This window comes from Heloderma suspectum, chromosome 11 (assembly GCF_057233095.1).
Source record: "Heloderma suspectum isolate Gila_16-S chromosome 11, 16-S_ref, whole genome shotgun sequence".
Lineage (NCBI taxonomy): Eukaryota > Metazoa > Chordata > Lepidosauria > Squamata > Helodermatidae > Heloderma > Heloderma suspectum.
This window is the reverse complement of record NC_139468.1, coordinates 1,372,158-1,395,491: the sequence shown is the minus strand read 5'-3', so window position 1 is coordinate 1,395,491 and position 23,334 is coordinate 1,372,158. Positions and strand designations below refer to the sequence as shown.

Genomic DNA, 23,334 nt, shown 5'->3' with positions numbered 1-23,334 from the left:
TCCCCCAACTTCTGGAAAATTCAACATCGTTCAGATATGCATTCACCAAAGTTGAAACCCAACAAAATGCAGTTTAGTGAAGATCTGCTGTGGGAATAAGCAATGACGTGCAAGTTCTATCTTCTAGCTTTTCTGGAACATTCCTAGATCCTGGGTGTGTCATCACGTCTAACGGGCTATAAAGTGGGATAGAAATAGTTAACCAACAAGCGCAGCAGTGGCTGGTGCTCTGTATCCCAAGGCTGCGGTGCCCCTTTGTGTGCCAGGTGGCCATGGTGGCTATGCGCCATGGCCTAGAATAGAGAGACCATGGCTGCTGCAACTGGGCAGTCTATCCAGGAAGCTGAAGGCAAAGACAGCTCTTGAGAGGAGAAAGCACCCTGCCCAAAGGAAATTCTTTCATGGATTTACCATGTTACCTCCCAAGTCAAGTTAGCTGGCTGAAGTGCGGTTTCCCCCCACTGTTGGTTGAGCCATATGGGTTTGTTTTTATTCAGACCTGTGAGTGAAAAGGGAATGTTGGGGGAACAGTACATTGTTACAGTGACCATGCGGAGCATTTCCTCAGTTCTTCCCAGGCACCCTGAGCTTGTGAAAAATGGCTTTTTGAGGCAAACTGGTTGAGCAGGTTTTTGAGCGTTTTGATGGAGATGGGGAGAGATGACACTTGTCGCTTGTGATATTTGATCATGACTTTTAAAAAGTTGAGGTATATTTTCTGAATGCAGATTGCCATTAAGATGCAGGATGCACCACCTTCCTGACTGAGAGCCAATTTGCATTTATGCTCCATTGTGCCTCTCCAGAGGATCATTGACATGTGCCTTTGCAAGTGATGGCAAGGACACCAACTATTGGACTTGCAAACAAACATTGGGACAGCTATGTGTGGGTCTACCACTGCCCTCAAAGGGCAACTCAGCATCAATATAATTTAGAGTTTATAAACTTGTGTATTTTACTTATCAAGGCACTGGATTTATTGACTCCTCCTGTTCCTGAAAATGCTAAGGCTAGAGTGAAAGCTCATGTGAGGCGTGGGGCAGCATTCTGTGAACTGGAATTGTTTGCTGAAGGTAAGGAGAGATTCATGCTTAAGATGACACCCCACGTTCATTCCTTGAAAGAGCATTTTGTTTGTTCTGATACATCAGGTAGGCAACACGTGAGTAGGATGGCATCTTATTTTCTTCACCATTTTTTCTGCTCAGTGTGAAAGGGAACAGAAAGGTCCCTCAGGGGTCCTGCCCCCTACTGGACTTGGAATTCCTTCCTTCTTTTTCCATTTAGTTCCTCTCTGTGTCACTCCATTTCTTGGCTGTCATGTTTCTGTCTGTAGTTTGGCCCTTGACCAAATGCTGCTGTATGCCATCCTCTTTCATAATTTCTCCTCTTCGTATTCTGTGTAAAAATTGTTACCGTTACTTTTTTCTGCAATCCTTATCTTGTGGCTTTCATGTATACTCTCCTTATCCAGAGAAAATTGTGCAAGGTTTCTCTTATGTCTTACTGGGACTGTGTATATTGACAAATTCCTGGAGGAAAAGGTGATCAATGGCTACTAGCCTTGATGGATATGTGCTACCTCCAGTACCAGTGAGGCTATGTATACCAATTGCTGGAGAACATGGGTGAGGGGGTGCTGTTGTGCTCATGTCCTGCTTGTGGGTACCTAGTCGACAGCTGATTCGCCACTGTGTGAACAGAATGCTGGACTAGATGGACCCTTGGTCTGATCCAGCATGGCTCTTATGTTCTTATATTCTTTCTCCAAAAAGTAGTAGTGCTGGAGACAGTAGATAGAAAATATTGATCTGGGGATTTGTTTAGGTATTAGCAGTTGGAAAGTGGGCAGCCATTTATTTAAGGAAGGATTTATTTCTCACCTTCCCGCCTCCAAAATAGAGGGGCCTATAGCAGCATGAAGACATCCAGGGCCTGTTTGTTTTCTGTGTAGGTGCATTTGAGAAAGGAGCAAGGCAGCTTCTTAGCTCATTGTGCATAATCAGAGCTATTCACAACCTGGCACAATCATGTCCCTGTTGCTGATGGCTCCAAAGCATCACTTTGGGAATCTAACTTGCAGTTTAGCAAATGCTTGTTTTGGGAACCAGATTTTGTACGCCATGTGTTACTTGTATTCTGCTGAAGGGATGCCTTGTTTGTAAATGCCATTCTTTATTAAGGGAGACAGTGTGTATCCGTGACCTAATTTGTGTTGGTGTAAATGACTTCATGCGAAGGGAAGGGAGAGCAGCAAAGACGAAGTCGGGACGCGCCACTGGCCTACACCTTAGAATGCTCTAGCTAGATGTGGCATTGGCAGTTGTCCCAGACAGAGGAAGAGATTCCACCTCTTAGGCTGTAATCCTGCATTTGCTTACCTGGGAGTAAGCTCAATTGGACACAGGAGGACTCGCATTGGAGTAAAGATGCATAGGATTGCACTGTAAAAGTAGATGCATCTTCCACTTTTAGACTATAAATGCTGCCATTCTAGGATCAAAATATTCGTGCTGAATTAACCCTAGGTCTTCAAGATTATATTGCTGCTCTGAAGATTGAGCCTACAAATAAAAATGTGGAAGAAGATGCTGAGATGATTCGGCGCATAATTCAAGGAAATGAATGATTCTGAAAAAACTCTACATATTTAGTGATCAGCTATTGACTAGGGGCAACATCATGTCTGTTCTGGTAATGTGGAAATGTATTCTTGGAAGACATTTTGCTGCTATATTGGATAAATGGATATATATATATTCCTCCTTCTCTTGAATACAGTATTAATAAGTAGAATAATATTTGAGGGCCTTTATTTATACAAAATGTTTTTGTTTCTCTCAAAAATGCTTCCTTAAATGTAATTAGAACACATTTTCTTCTAATTGAATAACTTGCTCAAAGCACAAAATAGAGAAATCTTAACTTTGCTTAGCTTAGGTTTTCAAGTTTTTAAACAAACCCATCTGCTAATGTTAGATCATATTGGATATTTTGATGAAATATGTCATTCATAAGATGATAAAGTAATCACTAGTGTTTCTAGTGATAGAAATACTCACTTGAAAATAATCTATTAAAATATTGTACAGCAATGTAAAATCTTTTGTACAGAAAATTAAAAAATGGTACTTATTTTTAAGAATCAAACTTTAATTTGTAATACTTGTAATCAAAACCTATTCACAATTTGGCCCAGAATAAGAATCCATATCACAACATTGCTGAAAGTTTTGATCAAGAAACTGTATGCTCATAAGAATTTTTCTGCTGTGCTAGTTCTTCCACTCAGTCTAGTGGGGTAACCAAACACCATCCTTCTAGTGCACACCAGTTCTAGAGAACGTTGGTGGGAGGGCGCTGTGCACTCATGTGGCTTGTGGGCTTCCCATGGGCAGCTGCTTGGCCACCGTGTGACTAGAATGCTGGATTAGATGGACCCTTGGTCTGATCCAGCCTGGGTCACCTTATGTTTGTAGTGAACACCGACAGGAAATGTTTTGAGGTGAAAGCCCACCCTGTACAATATTTTCCCTTTAGATAATTCCTGTTGCTCCAGAAGGGGGGAAAAAAACCCAAATAACACAAGATCTTAAGTTGGCGGAAGGAGCAGTTCTAGATGCCAAGTGTCATCAAGTCAGTCACTCCATCAGTTGAGTTCTCACTGAGGTGGTAAATGTCTGTGCAGCACCACTTCAGCCAGCAGCCAGGGGCTCACAAAAACTGAATGCTTCTCCATACCAAATGTGGGTGTGGGGAGGATGCCCTTCTTGTTTAAAAAGCTAGCATGTCGGGAAGGTTAGACTTGAATGAGGAATAGGCCATTTGGTGCTGTCCAGATATTTTGGCCTACAACTCATATAAACCCTCAGCGAGCATGGCCAGTAAGTGGAAGTTGTAGTCCAAAACATATTGAGGGTACCGGGTTGCCTATCCTTGGTTTAAATCCAGGGATTCTTTCTGAATCTACTTTTTGATCTGAAGTTGTGAGTCTAGAGAAAGCAATTTATCATGCCAGTCCCACCTGTACTTGGATATGACTCTGCTTGTTGTTAAGTCGTGTCCGACTCTTCGTGACCCCTTGGACCATAGCACGCCAGGCCTTCCTGTCCTCTGCTCTCTCCTGGAGTGTGCTGAAGTTCATATGACTCTACTACCCCAGTGAAAATGAAGCCTTATAATTCCATTGTACAAAAGAAAGATCTCATGGCTTTATTTGCTACCATAATCAAAAGGGATGCTTAATCAAGCATACTATGAAGGCCATACTGATATCCGATTTACTTTCAAGTAAGATGTCTTGGTATTAGACTATTAAACAGAAACCAAACTGGGACCTTTTAAATGCTTTATTCTTTTAATATATAACCAAAAATACACTAGTACATTTTATATAGTATTCTGAAGATCTGGGTGATCATAAACTTTGCTTCTGTCAATGCCAGTGTTAATACTGTTAAATTGTGTCAACCCACAAGTGAACAAATGATTTGTAAAGGAGTTGTCCCTTGGAAAAAATCTACAGGGTACCATATGTGAGGTAGGTGGTATACCACCATATTCACTTGATGTTGTTTTACAGAGCAAAGGCTGGGGCTTCGTCAAGAAATTGCCGGTGGTGAGAGCCTTGGAATCCAGCATACAAGAAAACACAGGGTTACCAGGGTTTGCACAAGGGAGCCACTGGAAAGAGGCTGCTGCGTTCTGTGCAGTGGGCCTTGGTAGCATTTTCTCCTCAGAAGTCATTCTCAGTTTCTGTGTAAAATAAAGATAGATGCCTTAAAAGACTGGCAACTAATGAAATACTTAACTGTAGCTTTATAGATGTTTTGCTCACTTTTTAAAAACCACGGCGGCACTTCTAAGGGTATACACTAGGGAGATAAATCCTGTTGAACTCAACAGGATGTCTGAGTGGAAATACGGGATTGGCCATGGCATGTGTCACGCTGCTGACAGTTTTCCGTTAGATGAAGTAGCCGCTTTTGTACTTCATTGAAAGGAGCTCCTTGAAAGGAACTCTGCTACCTATCTAGGGGATCCCCCCTCTTCTTTTATGTACCTAGCTCCACGGAAGCCTATAGGATTTATGCTCCCACAAACTGATCTGCTCTGCAGCATTCATAAAGAAGTGCTCAGTTTCTGTTGTGTGAGTTGTCAGAGTGAAATGGAAAAACTCCCACTTAAATTCATCTAACTGAAGAGGACATGTTAATGCAAAACATTTTTCCTAAGTGTAGAGTCTGGTAAGGTCACTGCTCGGTGGCATGTAAGAGCCTTATGATATTGGCATGCTGTTTTCCAACCCTAGAATTACTAATCAATGGCTATTAGTCGTGATGGCTGTATGTTACCTCCAGTATCTGAGGTAATAGGCCAATGTATACCAGTTGCTGGAAACATGAGCGGGAGGATGCTGTTGCGCTTGTGTTCTACTTGTGGACTTCCCTTTGGGGCATCCGCTTGGCCACTGTGCAAACAGAATGCTGGACTTATCTAAGCTTTTGGTTTGATCCAGCACAGCTCTTCTGATGTTCTTACCAGTCCTAATTTTTTACTTTATTGCCTTTATATCCTTCAAGGAGCTCAAGGTTGCATACAGGATCTACCCCTTCCTATTTTATCCTCACAACAACGCTCTGAGGTAGCAAGTGGACCGCAGCCAGCCAGGAAATGTGGCCGAGTGGGGATGTGAGCCCGGCTCGCTGGCCCTAGTCTGATGGGCTAACCATGACAGCACAGGGGCTGGGTGAGGACGCTTGCCTGGTGCTGCAAGCAGAGGGGGTCCAATGACATGGCGAATAGTTCAGGAGAACTTAGGGCGGCCTAACTGCGGAACCTTCAGAGTGATGTAAACATTCCCAGCGACCTTGTTCTTCTCGGTCTTTTTAACAAACCAACAGCACGAGGGCCGCCGGCGGTGCCCGTTTAAAAGCAGCGCTAGCAGAAGGCGCGATCGGGTGGCAGGGCCCAGCCCGTGGCTCCGCCGGGGGCCGGCTTCCGCTCCCGCGGGATAGGCGTGGGCTCGTCCGGCGGCCCGGCTCCTGCCCGCTTGGACGGCGCCTAAAAGAAGGGTGGGTTCGGCGGGGGGCCGGGCCAGCGCCGCTCCTTACCGGCGGGAGGCGCCTCGCGGCGGATGCTGCCGCCGCCGCCGGCTCTGGGCATCGCCACGGCAACGGCCCCAGCATCCGCCCCGCGCCGGCTTTGTTGACGCGGCGTCGCCCCCGCTCCCCCCGGGGCCCGGAGTGCCGGCGCGCCCAGCCCGCCGCCGCGCCGGGCAGAGGCGGACTGCGCTTCCCAGCGAGCACCGGGCCCCCGCGGGGATGCGCAGGCGCGCCGGCGTCACCTCTCCCGCGGCTCGCTCGTTGTTCCGGTGAAACGAGGCCGGAAACGGCGGCCGGAGGGAGGGAGCCGGCCGGACTGACGGACAGCCCGCGGGCGCGCCCGCCGCCTCAGCTGCCCCGCGAAGACCCGCGCAGGTAGGCCCGGGGGGAGGGCGCGCGGCGGCGCCCCGGCCTGGCAGCCCTCGAGGGCCCGCCTGGGAGCCGCCTGAGCGGCCGGCGCGCGCGGGGCTGCTGAGCGGCCGCCCCGCCCGGGCTGGCGCCGCAGGCCCTGCCCGCCTCCCCCGGCAGGGCCCCTCGTTCCTCGGGTGAGGGGCCCCGGGCCGCAGAGGCTCGCCTGGCGGCTGCGTTGATGGCGGGGAAAGTGCGTCAGTCAGTCCGCGCTCCGCTGGATAGGCGCAACAAGCCCGTGCTTGGCTGGCTCCCCGCGTCCGGCTGCTCCAGCGGCGAGAGGGCCGAGGCCGCCTGAGTCCCGCAAAGCGCCTGCAGCCGCCCGCCCGAGTGATGTAGGGCTCCTGGCGTGGGGCGCGCACAGCGCTCGCCCAGCATTAGCGAGAACAGTTACTTGTGAGTAGGTGCAACCTCCCAACTTCTCACATGAACTGATGGGATCTGACCTAGCAGTGACTGACCAAGCAGGAGATCTTGGGGTTGCGATGGACAGCTCGATGGAAACGTTGGCCCGTGTGTGGTGGCTGTGAAAAAGGCAAATTAGGCGCCCTAAGCGGCATAAAATGGTGAGGTGAAACACAATCTATAAAAGCTAGTGCGTTCCTTGATATTTTATAATTATGACAGCATCTCATACCAGCCTGCCTGACCTTTTTAAAAAAAGGAATGACTTTCACAGCTGGCCACCTGGAAGAAATTCTTCCTTGCTGTAAACAATGGTCAAGTGGCTGTTATGAAGCAGAAGTTAAATGCACACACACACACAATACACAGATCAAGAGCAGCCACCGTATGCAGGAAGATCAATAACCAGTTAATCTTTAACATCAAAAGTACATAATGACTCTCCTTGTTATCCTTTTATGTTACTATAAAATCTCTGTCTGTTTTTATATCCTGGTACAAGAATGGCTATGCCACCTTACCTTTATCACTCAAAAACTACTCTGCCTCAGTTTGAATGACACAGAATAAGACTGTACTGATTGGAAGGAGAAGTTTAAAGCTCCAAGGAGACTGCAATCCTATGCACACTTACTTGGGGGTAAGCAAACACAGTGGGGTAAACATGCATAGTTTTGTGCTGCACATGGGTAAGGACAGGTACTTGCCGCTCAAGTAGACTGAAAAGCCTGGTCCATGAAATAAAGGTTTCAGCAGTGCTTTTAAAGTACATTTGTTAGCACTAGACTGTAGATGGACTTTGGAATAGTAAATATTCTGCCAGCATCCAAGAAAGGAAAGAAAAGAGCCCCAGGTAGTTCCAGATCTGTTAGGTTATTTTCAGTGGCAGATCAGCCTTAGAAGAATAGTTGGGTATACGTCTGAGAATAACATGAGGCAGCATGGGTTCATTGTAGATGGATCGTGTTAGTGTAGAATAGATCAAGAAGAACAGTGTTTTCCTTGATAAAGAAAGTACACTAGACTTCATTTAGTGCACTTATGTGCTCCCAATGCAGTACCTCTTCTGCGTATATTTGTCTGTCTCAGACTCTCCATCTTAGCATGCACGCTAAGAACATAAGAAGAGCCCCAAGGCTGGATTAGACCAATGTCCGTCTAGTCTAGCATTCTGTTTACACAGTGGTCAGCCAGCTGCCCCAATGGGAAACACACACATTGGACATACACACTCTGCACCAGGAGCCAGCCAGAACTGTTCGGCTGAGCTGTTGCCTCCCATAAATGTGATTGTGTACCCTAGAAGATGCCCAGTGCTCCTCCCTGGCTGTCACATGCAGGGATGATGAGCAAGCTGGTCTAGGGTTGCTAACTAGCTTCCCCAGGAAGCACAGGTAGCTGGGTACACAATTTGAAGTCACTGATCTAGTCTACCTAGATTTTACCAAACCATTCATTGAAACTGTATTATTCAAAATGGAAAAGATGAAAGGAGCCAATGTAATGTCCAGAGGAGAGGGAGCTCATGAAAGGCAGGGCTGTTCATATTCTGTGGCTCGGTGTGAATGCAAAAAACCAGGCACTTTGAGTAGAATTTGGTACCTTGAGATTTTCCAAAGAAGGCAGTTCCAGCCCTTCTGGCCAGTGTGTGGCTAATGCCTGTGGATGTCTCAGGAGCCAAGGAAGTGGGGAATAAGCCTGCAATCGGTTGTGAACTGGGAGAAGCAGAGTAAATTAGGAAAAATAGGCAAATGTATGCTGAGGGGTTCAGTCTGAATACTTGGCAGGGTCACGGAACTTGGGTAATGAGCAGAACCTGCCCCGTTTAAAAGGGGAAGTGTTGGCTACAGCTTTCTATTGCTAGTGCTTAAAACAAATTTAATGGTATGCTCTTTTGCAACTTTCTTATGGAAAAGCAGCATATAAACATGAAATAAATAAGACAGAAAGATCTTGGAAAAAAGTCAACTTCTTTGCTGGACAGGAGAAAAGTAACCAGCAGAGTCGTTCAGGGATCAGTCTGAGAGTCTGTTGGGTTCAATATTTTCCTGGGTGATATGGGAGAGGAAAGGGGCACGTACAAAGGATGTTTGCACATAGTACCTAACAAGGAAGTGTCGTCAGTACAGAGGAGGCATTGTTCCTCAGGAATTTGGATGATCTTGTGAACTGAAGGAGTAACAGAATGAGGTTCAGCAGTACCTGGCATTAAGTCCTGCATTTGGGGGCTGCTGTTATTATTGGATGGAAGCAACCAAGGAGGAAAATAAACTTGGGTACTGTTTGATCACAGAATGCCTATGTGTTATTCATGTGATGCAGCTGCAAAGAAGATAGATAGGTTTTAGATAGATATAATATGTGAGGTATTTCTAGTTGGAGTAGCAAAATCTCAGCATCCTTGGACAAGCTACTGATGAAGCCATGCCTGGAATAGTGTGTCTGGTTTTGTCTCCCCTTCTGCCAGAAGGATGAGCTAAAGCTAGGCCAGGTGTAGAGGAGGGCAGCCAGTGAACAGAGGAATGCCAAGTTTCAGCTTGGCAAGAGTGTTGGACTAGGAGCTGAGAGATCTGGGTTGTAGTCCCCATTCGGCCATGAAAGCTCACTGGGTGACTTTGGGCCAGTCACAGACTCTCAGCCCAACCCACCTCACAGGGTTGTTGTTGTGAGGATAAAATGGAGAGGAGGAGGATAACGTAAGCCGCCTTGGGTTCCTTGCGAGAGGAAGGAAGGCGGGGTATAAATGCAATCAATCAATCAATCAATCTCTCTTCTCGCAGACAGACACAAGCTTGCTATGGCTGAGTGTGGAAAGAGATGAGTTGAGTTCTGTGGGACTTCTGCAGTGGTCGGAGGAGGGGCCTCCCCCTTCTCCCTAATTTAACTCCCACTGGCTGATTTGATGGATGGGGTTGCCTCATGTTCAGGCTATGGTGGATAGCTGTATTCAGAAAGAATTTTCTCTCGGCTCTGGTGAGAGGCGACAGTTGGAGTATTTTGCCTTCCCCCTTGGGCTGCTTGGTTTGTGTGCCTCAGCCATAGAGAGGGTTTGCTGTATGGACGTCCTGCTCTTTCAGCTTGGGACACGTTGTGGCCGAGTTCATGTTAACTGAACATGGGGGCGGGGCTCTCCCATTTCTGCGATCCGCCAAATACTCTTGACTGGCTGTTTCTAGGTAGTTATGAAGACCTTAGGCTTCCTAATTCCAAATATACGTGTGTTTGAATTCAGTCATGTAGATCCCCATTTAAGGGTTTATTTGTTTATTTAAAACATTTGTGACGTGCCTCCTATCATTAAGATCTCAGGGCAGCATACAGATAAAATCATTTTCAGCAGTATAAAACAATAATTTAAGCAGCTAAAATGTATTAAACCATTAAACAAGCTAATACCAAGCCGCCTTGGGTTCCTGAAAGATGAAAAAAGGCGGGATATAAATGTAATAAATAAAAATAATAATAAATAATAAAATTAAAATCTAAAACAATAAAACAGTTGGCTTCAGCCACAGCGTACCATACCTTCCTATAGCTCAGAGGGGAGCTATAATAGTCTCACTTACCATGTCTGATTTTTACTTTCAGCTCCTTAGAAAATGTCAGAAAATTCCAGTGACAGCGATTCATCTTGTGGCTGGACAGTCATCAATCATGAGGTACTCTAAATTTGCGCACTTTAAAGGGGCCCCTGAAACCTATCACAGTCTTCTGGGCAGTTTTTGTGAACTGCCCAGAGAGCTTCGGCTATTGGGCGGTATAGAAATGAAATAAATAAATAAATAAATAAATAAATTCCCTCAAATTTCTTTCAAGTGCTCTGACTGTGGACTCAATAAAAGGGAGAGTCCCTTGTGCACTTCTCTGCAGTGGTTGGCTGAGCCCTGGGGAAGTGGCAGAGTCCATGACTCAAGTAAGTGGAGTCAAATGGACCTTGGGAAAGAGCAAAGCAGTACAAAAATGCACTGGAAGTATACAAAATTGCTGAGGAAGTGGTTTGTTTATTTATTTATTCTTACCATTATTTATATCCCACCTTTCAGGATATAAATCCTTCCAAGGGAGCTTACAAGTAGCATCAACATCATAAAATCACAACAAACAATGACACACAAAACCTCATCAGGATCCTTCAAGCAGGGCAGTTGATGGTAAATGGCCGTGTGTGGGGCGGGGGGGGGGGGGAGTGGAATGTCCCGCTGGAGAAGGCCCTCCAGTCTTCATCACCTGCCTCCCTTGCTCTCTCTCTCTCTGTCCCCTTATCTTAGACAGAACAGGGAACTGATCTGGAAGTACAGGTGCTTCTATAGCCTCAGAGCTATTGCTGCAAAATTAAGTTTATGAGAACAGTCAGGAATTAAGTTTGATCTAGGATAAACTAGAATTTTTCGGTTAGTTGTGTTCCACTGGTTTCTTGATAACCTTGAAATGATGTCTTGCATGGCTCAGAAGGCCCCTGAATATGATCTGGTTCTCACTTTGGCTGAAAGGCAGAGACCTTGGTCCTCCCACCGCCCCATTCCTGAGTGCTGTCTTAAGCCAGAATCAGAGAGCGAAGAAGGTGCCTGTCCGATTCAAGGCATGGTGTCAGGCAGGGCTGCAGAGCCCTTGGCCTTGTGGAAGCTCCTGGACCCCAACTCCCATGATCCTCAGCATTGGTCATGCTGGCTGGGGCTGATGGGAATTGGAATCCATGAGGTCTGCAGGGCAGTGGGTTCCCCACCCACCCTGGGTGTAGAGAAAAGACCACAGCCAGTTTTGGCCTCTCCACCCTCTGATCTGGTGCCGCTGGCACCTTGTTCTATATCCAGGTAATGGTCGGTTTTCAGTTAGGGCATCTGAATCTGGATTAAAGGCAGTAACTTAACATAATAGGCAGGGCATGGCTGGTTATTGCCCCTGCTGTTGAGCTTTCCTGTTAATATTTACTCAAAATCCTTGGCAGATTTGGCCAAGCTCTCTGCCTGGTACTTGTGAGGGATGTGCCAGGGGGAAGACATGACATTTTTATCTGCCTCCTTCTCTAGTACTTCTTAGGTGCCCCCTCTTCAAAACCAAACACACACAGAGTGGGCAGTAAGTTCAGGAGCTGCCCGGCCATGGGTGGATCAGGAGCATTTTATAGCCCCGCCAGGACACGAGGCCTCTCTTCCCTTGGCTGCTGCTTTGATTGTGCCAGTAGCTCAGGAGACCAGAGCAAGGCAGGCACATGTGTGGGCCAAGATGGTTTGCATCTTAAGGCAGAGCAGCTGCAGTTGCCATCATAAGACTGAAACCAGAAGCCATATTGGTCATAGACTAAGAATTATAGTAAATTCCTTTGGTTCTTTAGTGATCTTATTATTATATATGTTCCTTTTGTTGCCTTTATTTTGTTAACTTTATTTCAAAGTAAAATAAAAATTCATGATAAAAAAGACTGAAATCAGAAGAGAGCAGAATACATGGCCAGGGAAACAGATGGTCTGGCGTCTCAGGAAGGCAGTGTGGCTGTTTTTACTCTCCCAGTCCCACTGGTAAAGAATTCCCCCTCCAACACAGGATCCTGCTTTCAGGTGCTCAGATGCAGCATTGTAGTGGCACTTCTGTTCTCCAAACTTATGCTAGCAGAGGTGCGCCCTTCCCCCAAAATGTTCATGCTGAGCATGTGCAAGAGACTCCCCCCCCCCCCCCCCGGTCTCTGCATAAATCTGCTTTGGAGGGGGAGGGAGGCGGCACGTCTGCTCGTGCAAGCAGGCTCCTCTGAGGCAGGCCGGCAGCTGCACCAGCTGCAGCACCCTGAGAAGGGCTGCAGCGCGGCGGAGGCGGAGGCCTGCTTTGCATGCGGAGGGTCCCAGGCTCAGTCCTGGGCCAGGAAGACCCTGGAGGGCTGCACTGCTGCCAGTCAGCGGAGACCAGACTGGGCTGTAGCAGAACGATGGGCTGGCCTGGGTTAAGGTGGCGCCGTCCAGACCTGTGGTTGGAATTCAGGCTGACTGGAAGCAGACAGAGCCAGGTCAGAGTCTTGGGCGGAGCTGCAGTCGGCGGCATTCGTCGTGGGTGTCGTTTGTTTGTTTCTTGTGGTTCCTGGCCTGGGGCTGGCTTCCGTTTGTCAGCTTAGGTTCTGTCCCAGCAAGCGCCTCTAGTTTCACTGGCAGAGTCCTTCTCTTCCCCAGAGCTCTGATGTTGAGGCAGTGGCATCTGGACCAGAAGGCGCAAGTGGCCCCAGGGAGCTGGCCTTAGAAGAGTCGCCATCTCTCCTACAAGAAGATGAGCAGCAAGGGCAGCCAGTTGACTTGCAAGGTAAGGCCGGGATGAAACAACGCCATGCACAGCCGCGCCAGGTTGCAGAGCTGGAAAGGAGAGCACCTAGCCCGTATGTGCAGGCACACTCGAGGCAGGGTCTGCAATCCAGCAGCCAGCCACAGCACCCCTGATTTCACCTCCAGTGAAGGTGGAAGGGCCAAGGCTCCGTGGCTGAGCCCGTTTTGCCTGCAGAAGATCCTAGGTTCAATCCCCAGAAGCATCTCTAGGTAGGGCTGGGAATGTCCCCTGCCTGAAAACCTGGAGAGCTGTGGCTGCCAGTCAGTGTTAACCATGCTAGGCTAGATGGACTGATGGTAGACTCAGCAGAAGGCAGCGTCCTAGGTTCCTATGAAGTAGACACCCCCACCCCAGGGCACTCTGTTACACTACCAGGCAGCCCTCGCTTGTAGGATGTTTCTCCTGATGTTTATAGTCGAAATCTGCTTCCCTGCAACTTCCAACCACTGGAGCAATTCTCCTCCATCTTCGGCATGACGGCCTCTCAGATATCTGAAGTTCTCATGTCTCCCCTTAATCTTCACATGTTCAGCTGTTCCAGCCATTCCTCATAGGACTTGGTTTCCAGACCCCTCACCATCCTGGTCACTCTGCCATTCAGCTGCTATTGAAGGATGGCCAGAGCAGCAAACATACAAACAGGAATTAAATGAACTTGAGCTGTGTTTAGCCAAAGCCCAGCTGAGCTGAGAAGGGATCTACAGATATGCTAGAGGTGGGGAAAGATTCTGGTTTTAGATGACTGCGAGTACATTTGCCATTAATAAATACTGTCTGGAAATGAAAAAGTTTTCACTATTTCAGGCATAAGAACCTGGTGACTGTCACTTAGATTGCAGATTATATATCTGTGTCTAAGTCAGATCTAAGATATGATTTTTTAAAATTTAAGATGAACATTCTCTCCAGTATCATCATGCTCACTGTGTTGCGGAACCAGCAGAACTGAAACACTGCCGATAAGCCCAATATTCGGTAATGTAAATACATAATGTGCAAAAGGGAAATGACCACAATGTACCTGATGAGATGCAGTTCCAACTACATCGATGTGGCCTTAACATCTAAAGATTGCTGAATGAAGGCCCAAGAATGACGGGCTTGGCAGGGACTCAGTCCCTTAACCTTCCAGGCAATCTTCATTTAAGGGACTATTTGAATGTAAAACCGAAGCATGCCATCTAATTTTTTTATTATTATATTTCTATGCCACCCGTTAGCCAAAGCTCTGTGGGAGCTTTACACGACAAAGCTTAAAGCCATAAAATACAATAACACAGTAAAACGTAACATAAAACTGTAAGTTTAAATCAGAATAAAACCAAGGTAGCAACCAAAGGTAAAAGCCAGCAGCAGTGCAAAGGCCTAAAAATGTGCTAACACAATTTTTTTAAAATGGAAGGGCTAAAAGGTCTTCACCTGGCACAGAAAAGACCACAGTGTAGGTCTGCAAGGGTCATTCCACAACCAGGATGCCACCACAGGAAAACACCTCACTTCATTTCGCGGGGCCTTTGGAGATGATCTTAGGGCATGTAACAAATGAGTATCTAAGACCAAGAAAGGTCCTGCAGCTTCCCAGGATGACTGAGTGTAGAAAGCTTCCTCAAAGAGCATTCTTTGCAGTTCCTGTTTCTGAGGCTGCAATCCTATACTCGCTTACCTGGGAGTAAGCCCTACTGAGTGCAATGGGACTTTGCAGTAGACCTTATAGGATTGCACTGCAAGGTTCTGTACCATTATAAAGCCAACTGTAGAATGGATGGAAAGTCTATCTAAACATTGAAAGAGGTTTACGTTGAAAAACATGTGTGTGTATCTAACAAACTTCTTTTGAGTAAATCATCCCAAGGGCTGGACTCCTTCTGTGCTTTGGTTTGTTTGAGATAGCCTCCTTCCTTGTCTGAGTTTCTGCAGTCATCATCAAGCAATCGCATCCTTGTACAGTTAAATTAATTTTAAAATATACATATACTTCGTTCATGCCCCCCCCCCCCAGGAATTTATTGTTCACAGTGGAAAACTCTGCATTGATCTGTATGATGCGAAAGTACACACACACGCGAAACAGTGGGTAATTGAAGTAGTTAGGGGTTTAATGTTTATCCTGTACATATTCCAACTTTTGTTCTTATAGCTGAATTTAGCCAAGATGATGTGTCATCAATAATAGATCAAAGTCACTCTACCTCAGAGACCATGAAGCCTGAGGTAAGTGGCAATTCAACAAAGCACAGAAACACCAAAGAACCTGATTGGGAAAGTGGGGTGGGAGTTAGCAAGGGATTGTGCAAAATCTACACAGAGATGCTGTTTGGATAGAGGTGTGTGGATGAAGTAGAATGATTGGGCCACAAAATGGCTTCTGCATTGACAACCTGGGAGTGGTGGGGTAAAATTGTAGCATCTGAAATACCCCTGATTTTCACCTTTTGGGGGCAAACATTCTTTGAACCAGGATGTCACGTAGACTTTGAAGCTATGGATGAAGTGTAAGGCTGTGAGATTTAAAGATGTAATGAAGGGGGACGTCAGCGTTGTCAAAGGCTGATATTCAGGCTATTTTAACAATATTCTGTTGATATTGTTGTTCTAGGACGATATTGTCTTTTGAATTGTTGTAAGCTGCCCTGAGTGATGCATATGGATTAGAAGGGCAGAGTAGGTTTATTAACGTAAGATGAGTTGTGCTGGATCATGCCAAAGACCTATCTGTCTAGCATTCTGTTCCCACAATGGCCAACCGTAGGGGTCTATGGGAAGCCTATAATCAGGGTTCTTATGAAAATGTAAGAGCAGGACTTTTCCGTAAATAAAAGGAGTAACTAGATTTGAGATGTAAGTGGTGTCCTGGTACCAGTATATACAGTTGAGCCATTTGATTCACGATGCTAGCTTATGTGCCAGAAATGCTAACAGGAGTCTTACTGGGTTTCAAAATCTCATAGCAAAACAATTTACCAAACCATTGCAAAAGTCAACCCCTTGCTACTGCACACTTTTCGACTTGCATCTCCTTCCACTGCAAAAAGGTCTGAGGACTTCAGGATGCAAATAGAGGGAGAGAGGTGGGCTGAAATGGGGTCTTCCGCTCCACTTGAATCCTCCTCGAATAACATCAGAGCAGTTCCTTTAAGGTCAGAGCAAGATAGCACCTGACTTCAGCTGAGGTGCATTATATAAATAATAACATTCGACTGCCATATTAGGGCAATGCAAACTCAAATGTCACCAAAAATGTGCAAGTTTTCGAGGTCTCCAGATCTCTTCATCAGGCAAGATGTTACAAAAAGCAGGTGCGTGGAGGAAAACAAGGGCTGACAATGTTGAAGTCATGAAGTCTGCACAGTCAGGGTCTTCAGATGAAATGTGGGAGAAATGGCAGACATTCAAAGGAGACTGTTACTGGGAGACATGTGGAGCTAGAGGGATGGAGAATCAGCTTTGGAGCAGGGAGAGGAGAGAAAGGGAAAACCGACAGCCAGCTGGCTCTGAGGCTGTAAAGTTTGCTGATCTTAAGTTTTTCCAATACAGTTTATACCTTCAATGTACAAGAAATCCTGGTATTTATTTATTTAAATGTAGAAACCCTTTTGAGAAAGCAAAGGAAAAAAGCACCAAGGGAAAAAACCCTTCTCACATTCATAAGATACAAATTCAGTTTCTTTTTTCATGCTTTACAAACTGTTTGTTAGTGATGTGCTATTTTTGTTATAATGTTTGTCCTTTAACATTACATCCAAGGACAAGAAAGGAGAATTGCCAGCTGAAAGTTCCTGCATGGGGGCAGTTAGTGACGATTCTGACATTGTGACACTTGAGACCCCAAAGGTGGAAGAAACTGGAAGCCAGGAAGAAGCTGTGCCTGTCGAGAACGGCGCCCGTGTCACTGAAGGCTGTAACATGGGCTCTTCTACCAGCAGCCAGTACACCTTTTGTCAGCCAGAAACGGGTATGTGGCGTTCTTCGGCTCCTCGAGTGGCCTGGGGGAGGTCTTAGCAGTTTGTTAGTGCCGTATGACGCTCTGTGGATGAGTTGAGCTCAAGGGTCCTCAGACATTTGCCAGGACTTGGCTGCTTAGGTTAAGAAAATGAGACTAGTTTTAGCTCCCTGCTGAGCTCCAGGAGCAGCATGTGAAAGAGTTGGCATTTTCTTGGGCAGCTAGGATTTCCTTCCCCAAGTCATGACTCTGTACATTGCCTGGGTCCTTTGCCTTACATTTTGAATAGCTGGAGAAACTACTGGTTGATCAAATGTTTTAATTCTCGTGGCTCTATGCTTAATCAGGTTAGCCCCAGGGAAAGTCATGATGCCACTTGTTAGACTGAAAATACAAGGCCCCATTAAGAAGAGCCAGTTCCTCTCCCAGGTTTTCCTCCAGCATCCATTCATCTTTGGTGGGCTCCTGGCCAAACATTGTATAGAGATTCAGTACTGGAGTGTTTGCTGAAGTGGCCTTTGAAGCTGCAGTCCAGTCTGTCAAGTAAGTCTCTTATCTGCACATAATAACAATAACAGGAAGCGTGCAAGTATTTATCTTGGGGAAATGAAAGCCCTCTTGCAAAGCACTGCCCATGTCATGCATATTACAATTAAACAGAAAGGATGCCAGAAATAGAGTCTTGTTTGACTTCTCTGTTAGTGGGGAATGGTGTTAGAATAACTGGGGCTATTAACTATTTCCACCTTTGCCCACGTATGAGTACTGCGCTCTTTTGGAGAACAGTAACCAGGAGTTAATATTGAACCTGTTCAGCCTGGACCGTAGCGCTTCCTGTTTGAGTGAGTTCACATCTGCTTTCTGGTCTCTAACCTCCGCAAATAGGCCACCTTTTCTTCACTGCAAATGAAACTGCATCTTTTTAAATGAAATAATTTTTGATGGTAGAATGGCTGTCCCTAAATCTTGCTTGTTCATGGTCTAAGACATAATGGGTCCCAAAAGATGTTCAGTTTCCTAGGATTGAAACCTATTGTGCAGGGAAAACAGCAATAGCATTTTGCCTGCATGACTCTTTGTCAGAAATCATTCTAAGTCCCAAACCCAGAAAACTCAAGACTTGGGCCCATTTGTCACCTCTGAAGATGGGATTCCAAATCCCCTCCTTAGATATAACCTCCAAGTCCCAAATTCAGAAATAACTCTAAGTGTCTGGTTACCCACTGGGGTGCTTTGGACCTATTTGGCAGGTTCTGAGGTAAACAGGACCAAATTTACAGAGACTACCCCAACAGCAGGGGCTGGTGTACTGTCTAAAAGCAAAGGAAATTCACCTCAAGTCCTTTTTTTGTAGAGCATAATAATGAGTTGAAGCTGTAAGCTGTGTTCAGGGCGTCTTCTACATGCCTCCCGTTTAAAAGCTACACAGAGAGAGGGGGAAAAGATAGTAGTCGGAAGAGGAGCAGGACAGAGATTGGTATGACACATGTGGAAAAACGTAGCTGGTCAGGTTCTTGGAATCTTCTCTGTAACCCAAAGTGAACCTGGGGGAGCCAAGGACCTAGGGACCACCCCCATGGAGTAACAGGACAGCCACTCTTGTAGGCCAGGAGGTTCAAAATTACCAGTCTCAATTCACCTACAACCTCATAGCAACCAGAAGAGAAGCCTCCAAAGTCTGAAGAAATCCTAGCATCAGGAGAGCCAGTGTGGTATAGTGGTGAGAGTGTTGGGACTGGAGGCCAGAGATCCGGGTTCTAGTCCCCACTCGGCCATGGCAGCTCACTGAGTGACTTTGGGCCAGTCAGAGACTCTCAGCCCAACCCACCTCACAGGGTTGTTGTGAGGATAAAATGGAAAGGAGGAGAATTATGTATGCCGCCTTGGGTTCCTTGCAAGAGGAAACAAGGTGGGATATAAATGCAATAAATACAAAAAATACATACATCAAATTTAGTAGCGGCGCTCAAGGTGTGACACTGTCCACCCCCTTGCCCAAATCGTCCAAGTTGTGTTAGGGTCCGTTGTATTTTCTTCATGGTCCAGGGTTAAAATCTCTTCCGTTTTATATACAAAAGCCGGTTGGTTGGAGGAGCTATGGAAGATCCCAGAGTGTGTAAGTGGATGGGGTAAGCAACTGAACAAGCGAATGGCCAGCCACTGCCCGGGGGGGGGAGCGGGCCAGGCCGAACAAGATTGGGCCTGGTGTAAACTGTGGCTTGCTGTGCGGTGGGAGCAGCAGTGTGCAGTGCGCTTTCAAGCTCTTCCTTAGACTTCTCGAAGAAGAAGAAATAAGAGGGCCAAGGTGGGGGGAGAATGGGAGAGGAGGGGCCCTCAACAGGGGCTAAGAAAATAGTTTCTGGGGGGAACTGCAGTGCATTTTGAGTCTGGAAATCCTTCAGAGGCAACGGTAAGAACAAGCACATAAGCACTAATTCAGAAACAAAAATTAACTACGCCAGTAAAAGAAAATGTGGCAATCATCTTTGTGGATTGTAACAGATCGCTGTTCTAAGTCGAGTACTGGAGATTGTCAGCACTGTTCCTTCTGTTTCTGACTTGCTGTTTTTCACGTTTGCATGTAGAGTTGCCCAAGTGTTATGTGTTTGAATGCCGAGTGGAAAGCCTGCCGTTGAGCTTGCTGTAATGTTTTACGTGCACACAGGGCTAGATGAAAGCCCCGTGGGAATGCGGCCAGGGCAGGAGGGAAGGCTGGCGGGTTCCCCCCCATCCCGTTCTGCAGCTGCAACACAGACTCCCACCACTCGCTGCGTGGCTGGTCTGCCCTTGCAGGGGATCCCAGGGCCCTGCATCTGGCCGTAGCCTCCCTCAGAGCCCCTGCTCGGGTCTCTCCTCGGACACCAGCAGATGGCAGCCTGGGACGGGTTGCTTGCATGTGGCAGACCCAGAGGCGCTGGAGTGGTGCTGCGGGGAGAGGCTTTGCTGCTCGGTAGCGGGCTTCTCCTGGCTGTTGCCGATACAAGCATCAGTGCCCAAAGGCCCACGTGTACCGGTGGCTGCTTATGACGATCAGCCTGTTATGGGTCATTGTTAACCATTGGCATGAGACAATGGCACACCTCCCCCCCCCCTTTGCTTTCTCACCCAGCACTTGTGGAACATCAGCAGGAAAGCTTTGCTCTGCCTTTCTTCAGCCAGGCCCAGGATTTAATGCTCTAAGATGCTAACAACTCTGCCAGAGCAGAGGACTGGTTGACTTTTCTTCCCAATAGACCAGCTGCCCTTAATGAAGAGCCAGGCAGATTTGAGCTGCTGTTTCAAACAGCTGAAGCTGCGGTAGTTTGTCCAGATAACACTGGGCATCGGAATGAGCTAACTCTGAGTGCACTGCGTAAATTGATGTTGGGTTTATCTTACGATATGCGCCTGTGCACTGGAGGCGATCATTTCACGTGAAATGTTGCTTGAAGGGGACAAAAGCCTCTCTAGTCAGGCCCGCTGCTCCCCACAGCAGCTCCTCCTGTCGCCCCCGTGATCCAGGCCACGATCCACAGGGCACCACAGCAGGGACCTGCAGAGCAGCTGGCACCGCGTGGCTGAAGCCGGCAAGCCGGGCCACGTGCTGCAGGCAGAGGGGAAGCCGAACGCGAAGCCAGGCTGCTGCTGCTGGTATGCCTGGCGGGGGGGGGGGGGGGATCCCTCCAGGTTCTGGATTCCGGCTTCTTCAGAGCCACGGAGGCCATGGCCCTTGTGACCTAAAGAACAAAGTGTTGTTAGATAGCATTTAAAGCCTCAAGATTGGAGTCAGCATGCAGAATTTTTGTACTGCTGTGGAAAATCTAGAATTGCCCCTCTGAGGGGATGAGTGGGAGAGATGAAGCCTCCTTTGTGCCCATCTCTCTTTGTTCACGGCACGGGCATGTTTGCTTTCCAGTCTTTCCGCCGCCTCAGCCGAGTGGCGAAGAATCCAGCAGCGATGAAACCAGCCATCGCTCCAGTCCCACCCTGCGGCGCCGGCGTGCAAAGAAGAGGCTTGTCTCGAGTTCCGAGTCAGAGGATGCGCCGCCTCGTGAACAAGAAATCGAGCCAGTCAACGATCCGTGGCACAAGCACCACTTCAGTAGCGGCCTTAATAGATGCATTATCCTGGCACTGGTGATCGCCATCAGCATGGGCTTTGGGCACTTCTATGGTGAGTGCCTGAGGGGAGCTTCGTGGATATTCTCACTGCCTTCCTGGTAGTGTCTTGCCGGATGCTCTGGGCAGACCTTCCCCTTTCCTCTAGGTGTGTTTTTTTAACAAAAGACAAGTGATACACATGAAAACTGTGAGCCACATTTTCAGTCCCATATGTATTTTTCTGCTGGTGGTTGGATCTCATGTGGTCCTCTATGGGTGGGCTTTAGAGAGCACAAATACCAGTCGGACTGCAAGAGGTGCATTGTAGCTGGCTCAGCATGCAATTGTAGTTGAGGTTCACACAGAATTGCTGCAACCTTCGGGGCTGGGCGTAGTGGAGCTGCTGATGTGCTCAAGCAATAGAAATCATGTAGCTGTGGGGAGGAGCAGAGAACAGGGCAGGCCTCGGTTGCTGAGAGGGAGCCCTCTTCCTCTCAAGTAGAGGGGAACCCAGGCAAGCCACCTTCGGCGCAATGGCCAGCAAACGTAGGACGTGATCTTGGGCCAGTCACTATCTCTTGGCCAATCCCACCTCACAGGCTTCCTGTAGGTTAACCCCCGTGTATGCAGCCCTGAATGTCTGGGAGGGAAAGTGGGGTTTTTAATGAGTACAAGTTCATCTGTTCCCTGCCCCCAGCAATTTCCAAGGATTCGTACACCGTCGCCTTTCTGTATAGCTCGTTGCAGGGCAGAGGGAGCTTGTCAACTAGGTCTGGGTCACAAGTGCTGGACCCCCCTGCCTTTCTTCATCCCCTGAGTCATCTGCTTACTGCGGGGGGGGGGGTGACAGGGCTGAGTCCCCACTGCAGGGGACCTCCCCCCTGCCTCTGTGTCATCTTACAGGCTGACAGGTTCTTGCTGAGGCTCCCAGGCAGGATGAGTGGCCTGTGGTTCCAGACGTCCCACAGACACCTCCTTGCACACCTGACGCGTACATGTCGGCGTGTGGCAAATTAGCTAACAAGCCAGCTGCTGGGGCTTTGCTCTTTATCCAGACCAGGGACTGGCAGGCCACATGTAAAAGAACTCCGCAAAAAGGCCTCTGTGCAAAGCTCCTTTGGTCGGGGACTCAGATTGTGGGTGAAATTGTTTTCCCAATGATGCATTTTTTAACGGGTGTTTACAAAAGTCATTAGAATCTAATGACAATTCTTGATTCTGGTTTGGAGTTACCAAACATTTGGTATGACGACTTTGGAGCAGAACTTACACATATCCCTTATTTGGTCCTCAGGGAAGTTTGAAGGTAAGAGTTTGTTGGAATGGGTTGCTGTGAATTTGAGGCTAACTATCTTTGCTTTAAGCCTGCCACCCCTGCATGCTTTTTGACTGTGGGCGAAGCAGCACTTGAACATAGTTTCCCCTGGGACACTGCACTTGGGCAAAGTGGCTTCTGCACTGGGAAAAGCTGCTCCTAGATTTCAGGTTGCTCCAAGGCAGGATCCACATTTTATTTATTTATTTATTCATTTCATTTCTATACCGCCCAATATCCGAAACTCTCCGGGCGGTTCACAAAAATTAAAACCAAAGAGCACACAATAAAACAATTTAAAATATATAGAACATTAAAACCACAATATAACAATACAACCACAATAAAACCTAGCAGCAGTGCAGGAGTTTAAAATACAGATTTAAAACAGCAAAGTTAAAAGTTTAGAAAGCTAAAATGCTAAAATGCCTGGGAAAATAAAAGGGTCTTCACCTGGCGCCGAAAGGAATACAGTGTAGGTGCCAGGCGAACCTCACTAGGGAGCTCATTCCAGAGCCGGGGTGCCACAGCAGAAAAAGCCCTCCTCCTAGTAGCCACCCGCCCCACTTCCTTTGGCAGGGGCTCACGGAGAAGGGCCGCTGACGATGATCTTAAGGTCCGGGCAGGCACATATGGGAGGAGGTGATCCTTCAGGTAACCTGGCCCCAAGCCATTAAGGGCTTTGAATGTTAACACCAGCACTTTGAATCGGGCCCGGAAATGGACTGGCAGCCAGTGCAGCTGGAAGAGTACTGGCGTAATATGAGCTCGCAGGC

The 23,334-nt window shown here is 47.4% G+C and overlaps 3 protein-coding genes across 17 annotated transcripts in view; 2 read left to right on the top strand and 1 right to left on the bottom strand.

The window, feature by feature from the left end:
- The window catches only part of DNAAF4 (dynein axonemal assembly factor 4), a 19,326-nt gene extending 14,509 nt beyond the window's left edge, over nucleotides 1-4,817 (top strand). For 2 of the 5 annotated variants that reach the window (XM_084816508.1, XM_084816510.1), the window contains exons 8-9: nucleotides 971-1,076; nucleotides 2,532-4,817. In XM_084816508.1, the coding sequence (XP_084672634.1) occupies nucleotides 971-1,076; nucleotides 2,532-2,632 (207 nt within the window). In that variant the 3' untranslated portion in view covers nucleotides 2,633-4,817. Of the gene's footprint in view, nucleotides 1-970; nucleotides 1,299-2,531 lie in introns of those variants that run through there. The other 3 variants (XM_084816507.1, XM_084816509.1, XR_014785284.1) reach the window with 2 other exon arrangements.
- PIERCE2 (piercer of microtubule wall 2) lies at nucleotides 4,325-6,422 on the bottom strand. Its single transcript, XM_084816512.1, has 2 exons — nucleotides 6,117-6,422; nucleotides 4,325-4,758 (listed from the first exon to the last, which is right to left on the bottom strand). The coding sequence occupies exons 1-2, from the start codon at nucleotides 6,189-6,191 to the stop codon at nucleotides 4,393-4,395; spliced, it is 441 nt and encodes a 146-aa protein (XP_084672638.1). The 5' UTR covers nucleotides 6,192-6,422; the 3' UTR covers nucleotides 4,325-4,392.
- CCPG1 (cell cycle progression 1) overlaps nucleotides 6,376-23,334 on the top strand; it is a 26,365-nt gene continuing 9,406 nt past the window's right edge. For 4 of the 11 annotated variants that reach the window (XM_084816488.1, XM_084816496.1, XM_084816485.1 and 1 more), the window contains exons 1-6: nucleotides 6,376-6,482; nucleotides 10,509-10,579; nucleotides 13,076-13,202; nucleotides 15,361-15,434; nucleotides 16,968-17,175; nucleotides 21,059-21,316. In XM_084816488.1, coding sequence (XP_084672614.1) covers nucleotides 10,520-10,579; nucleotides 13,076-13,202; nucleotides 15,361-15,434; nucleotides 16,968-17,175; nucleotides 21,059-21,316 — 727 coding nt within the window. In that variant the 5' untranslated portion in view covers nucleotides 6,376-6,482; nucleotides 10,509-10,519. Of the gene's footprint in view, nucleotides 6,483-6,968; nucleotides 7,082-7,422; nucleotides 7,561-10,508; nucleotides 10,580-10,963; nucleotides 11,072-13,075; nucleotides 13,203-15,360; nucleotides 15,435-16,967; nucleotides 17,176-21,058; nucleotides 21,317-23,334 lie in introns of those variants that run through there. The other 7 variants (XM_084816489.1, XM_084816486.1, XM_084816495.1 and 4 more) reach the window with 5 other exon arrangements.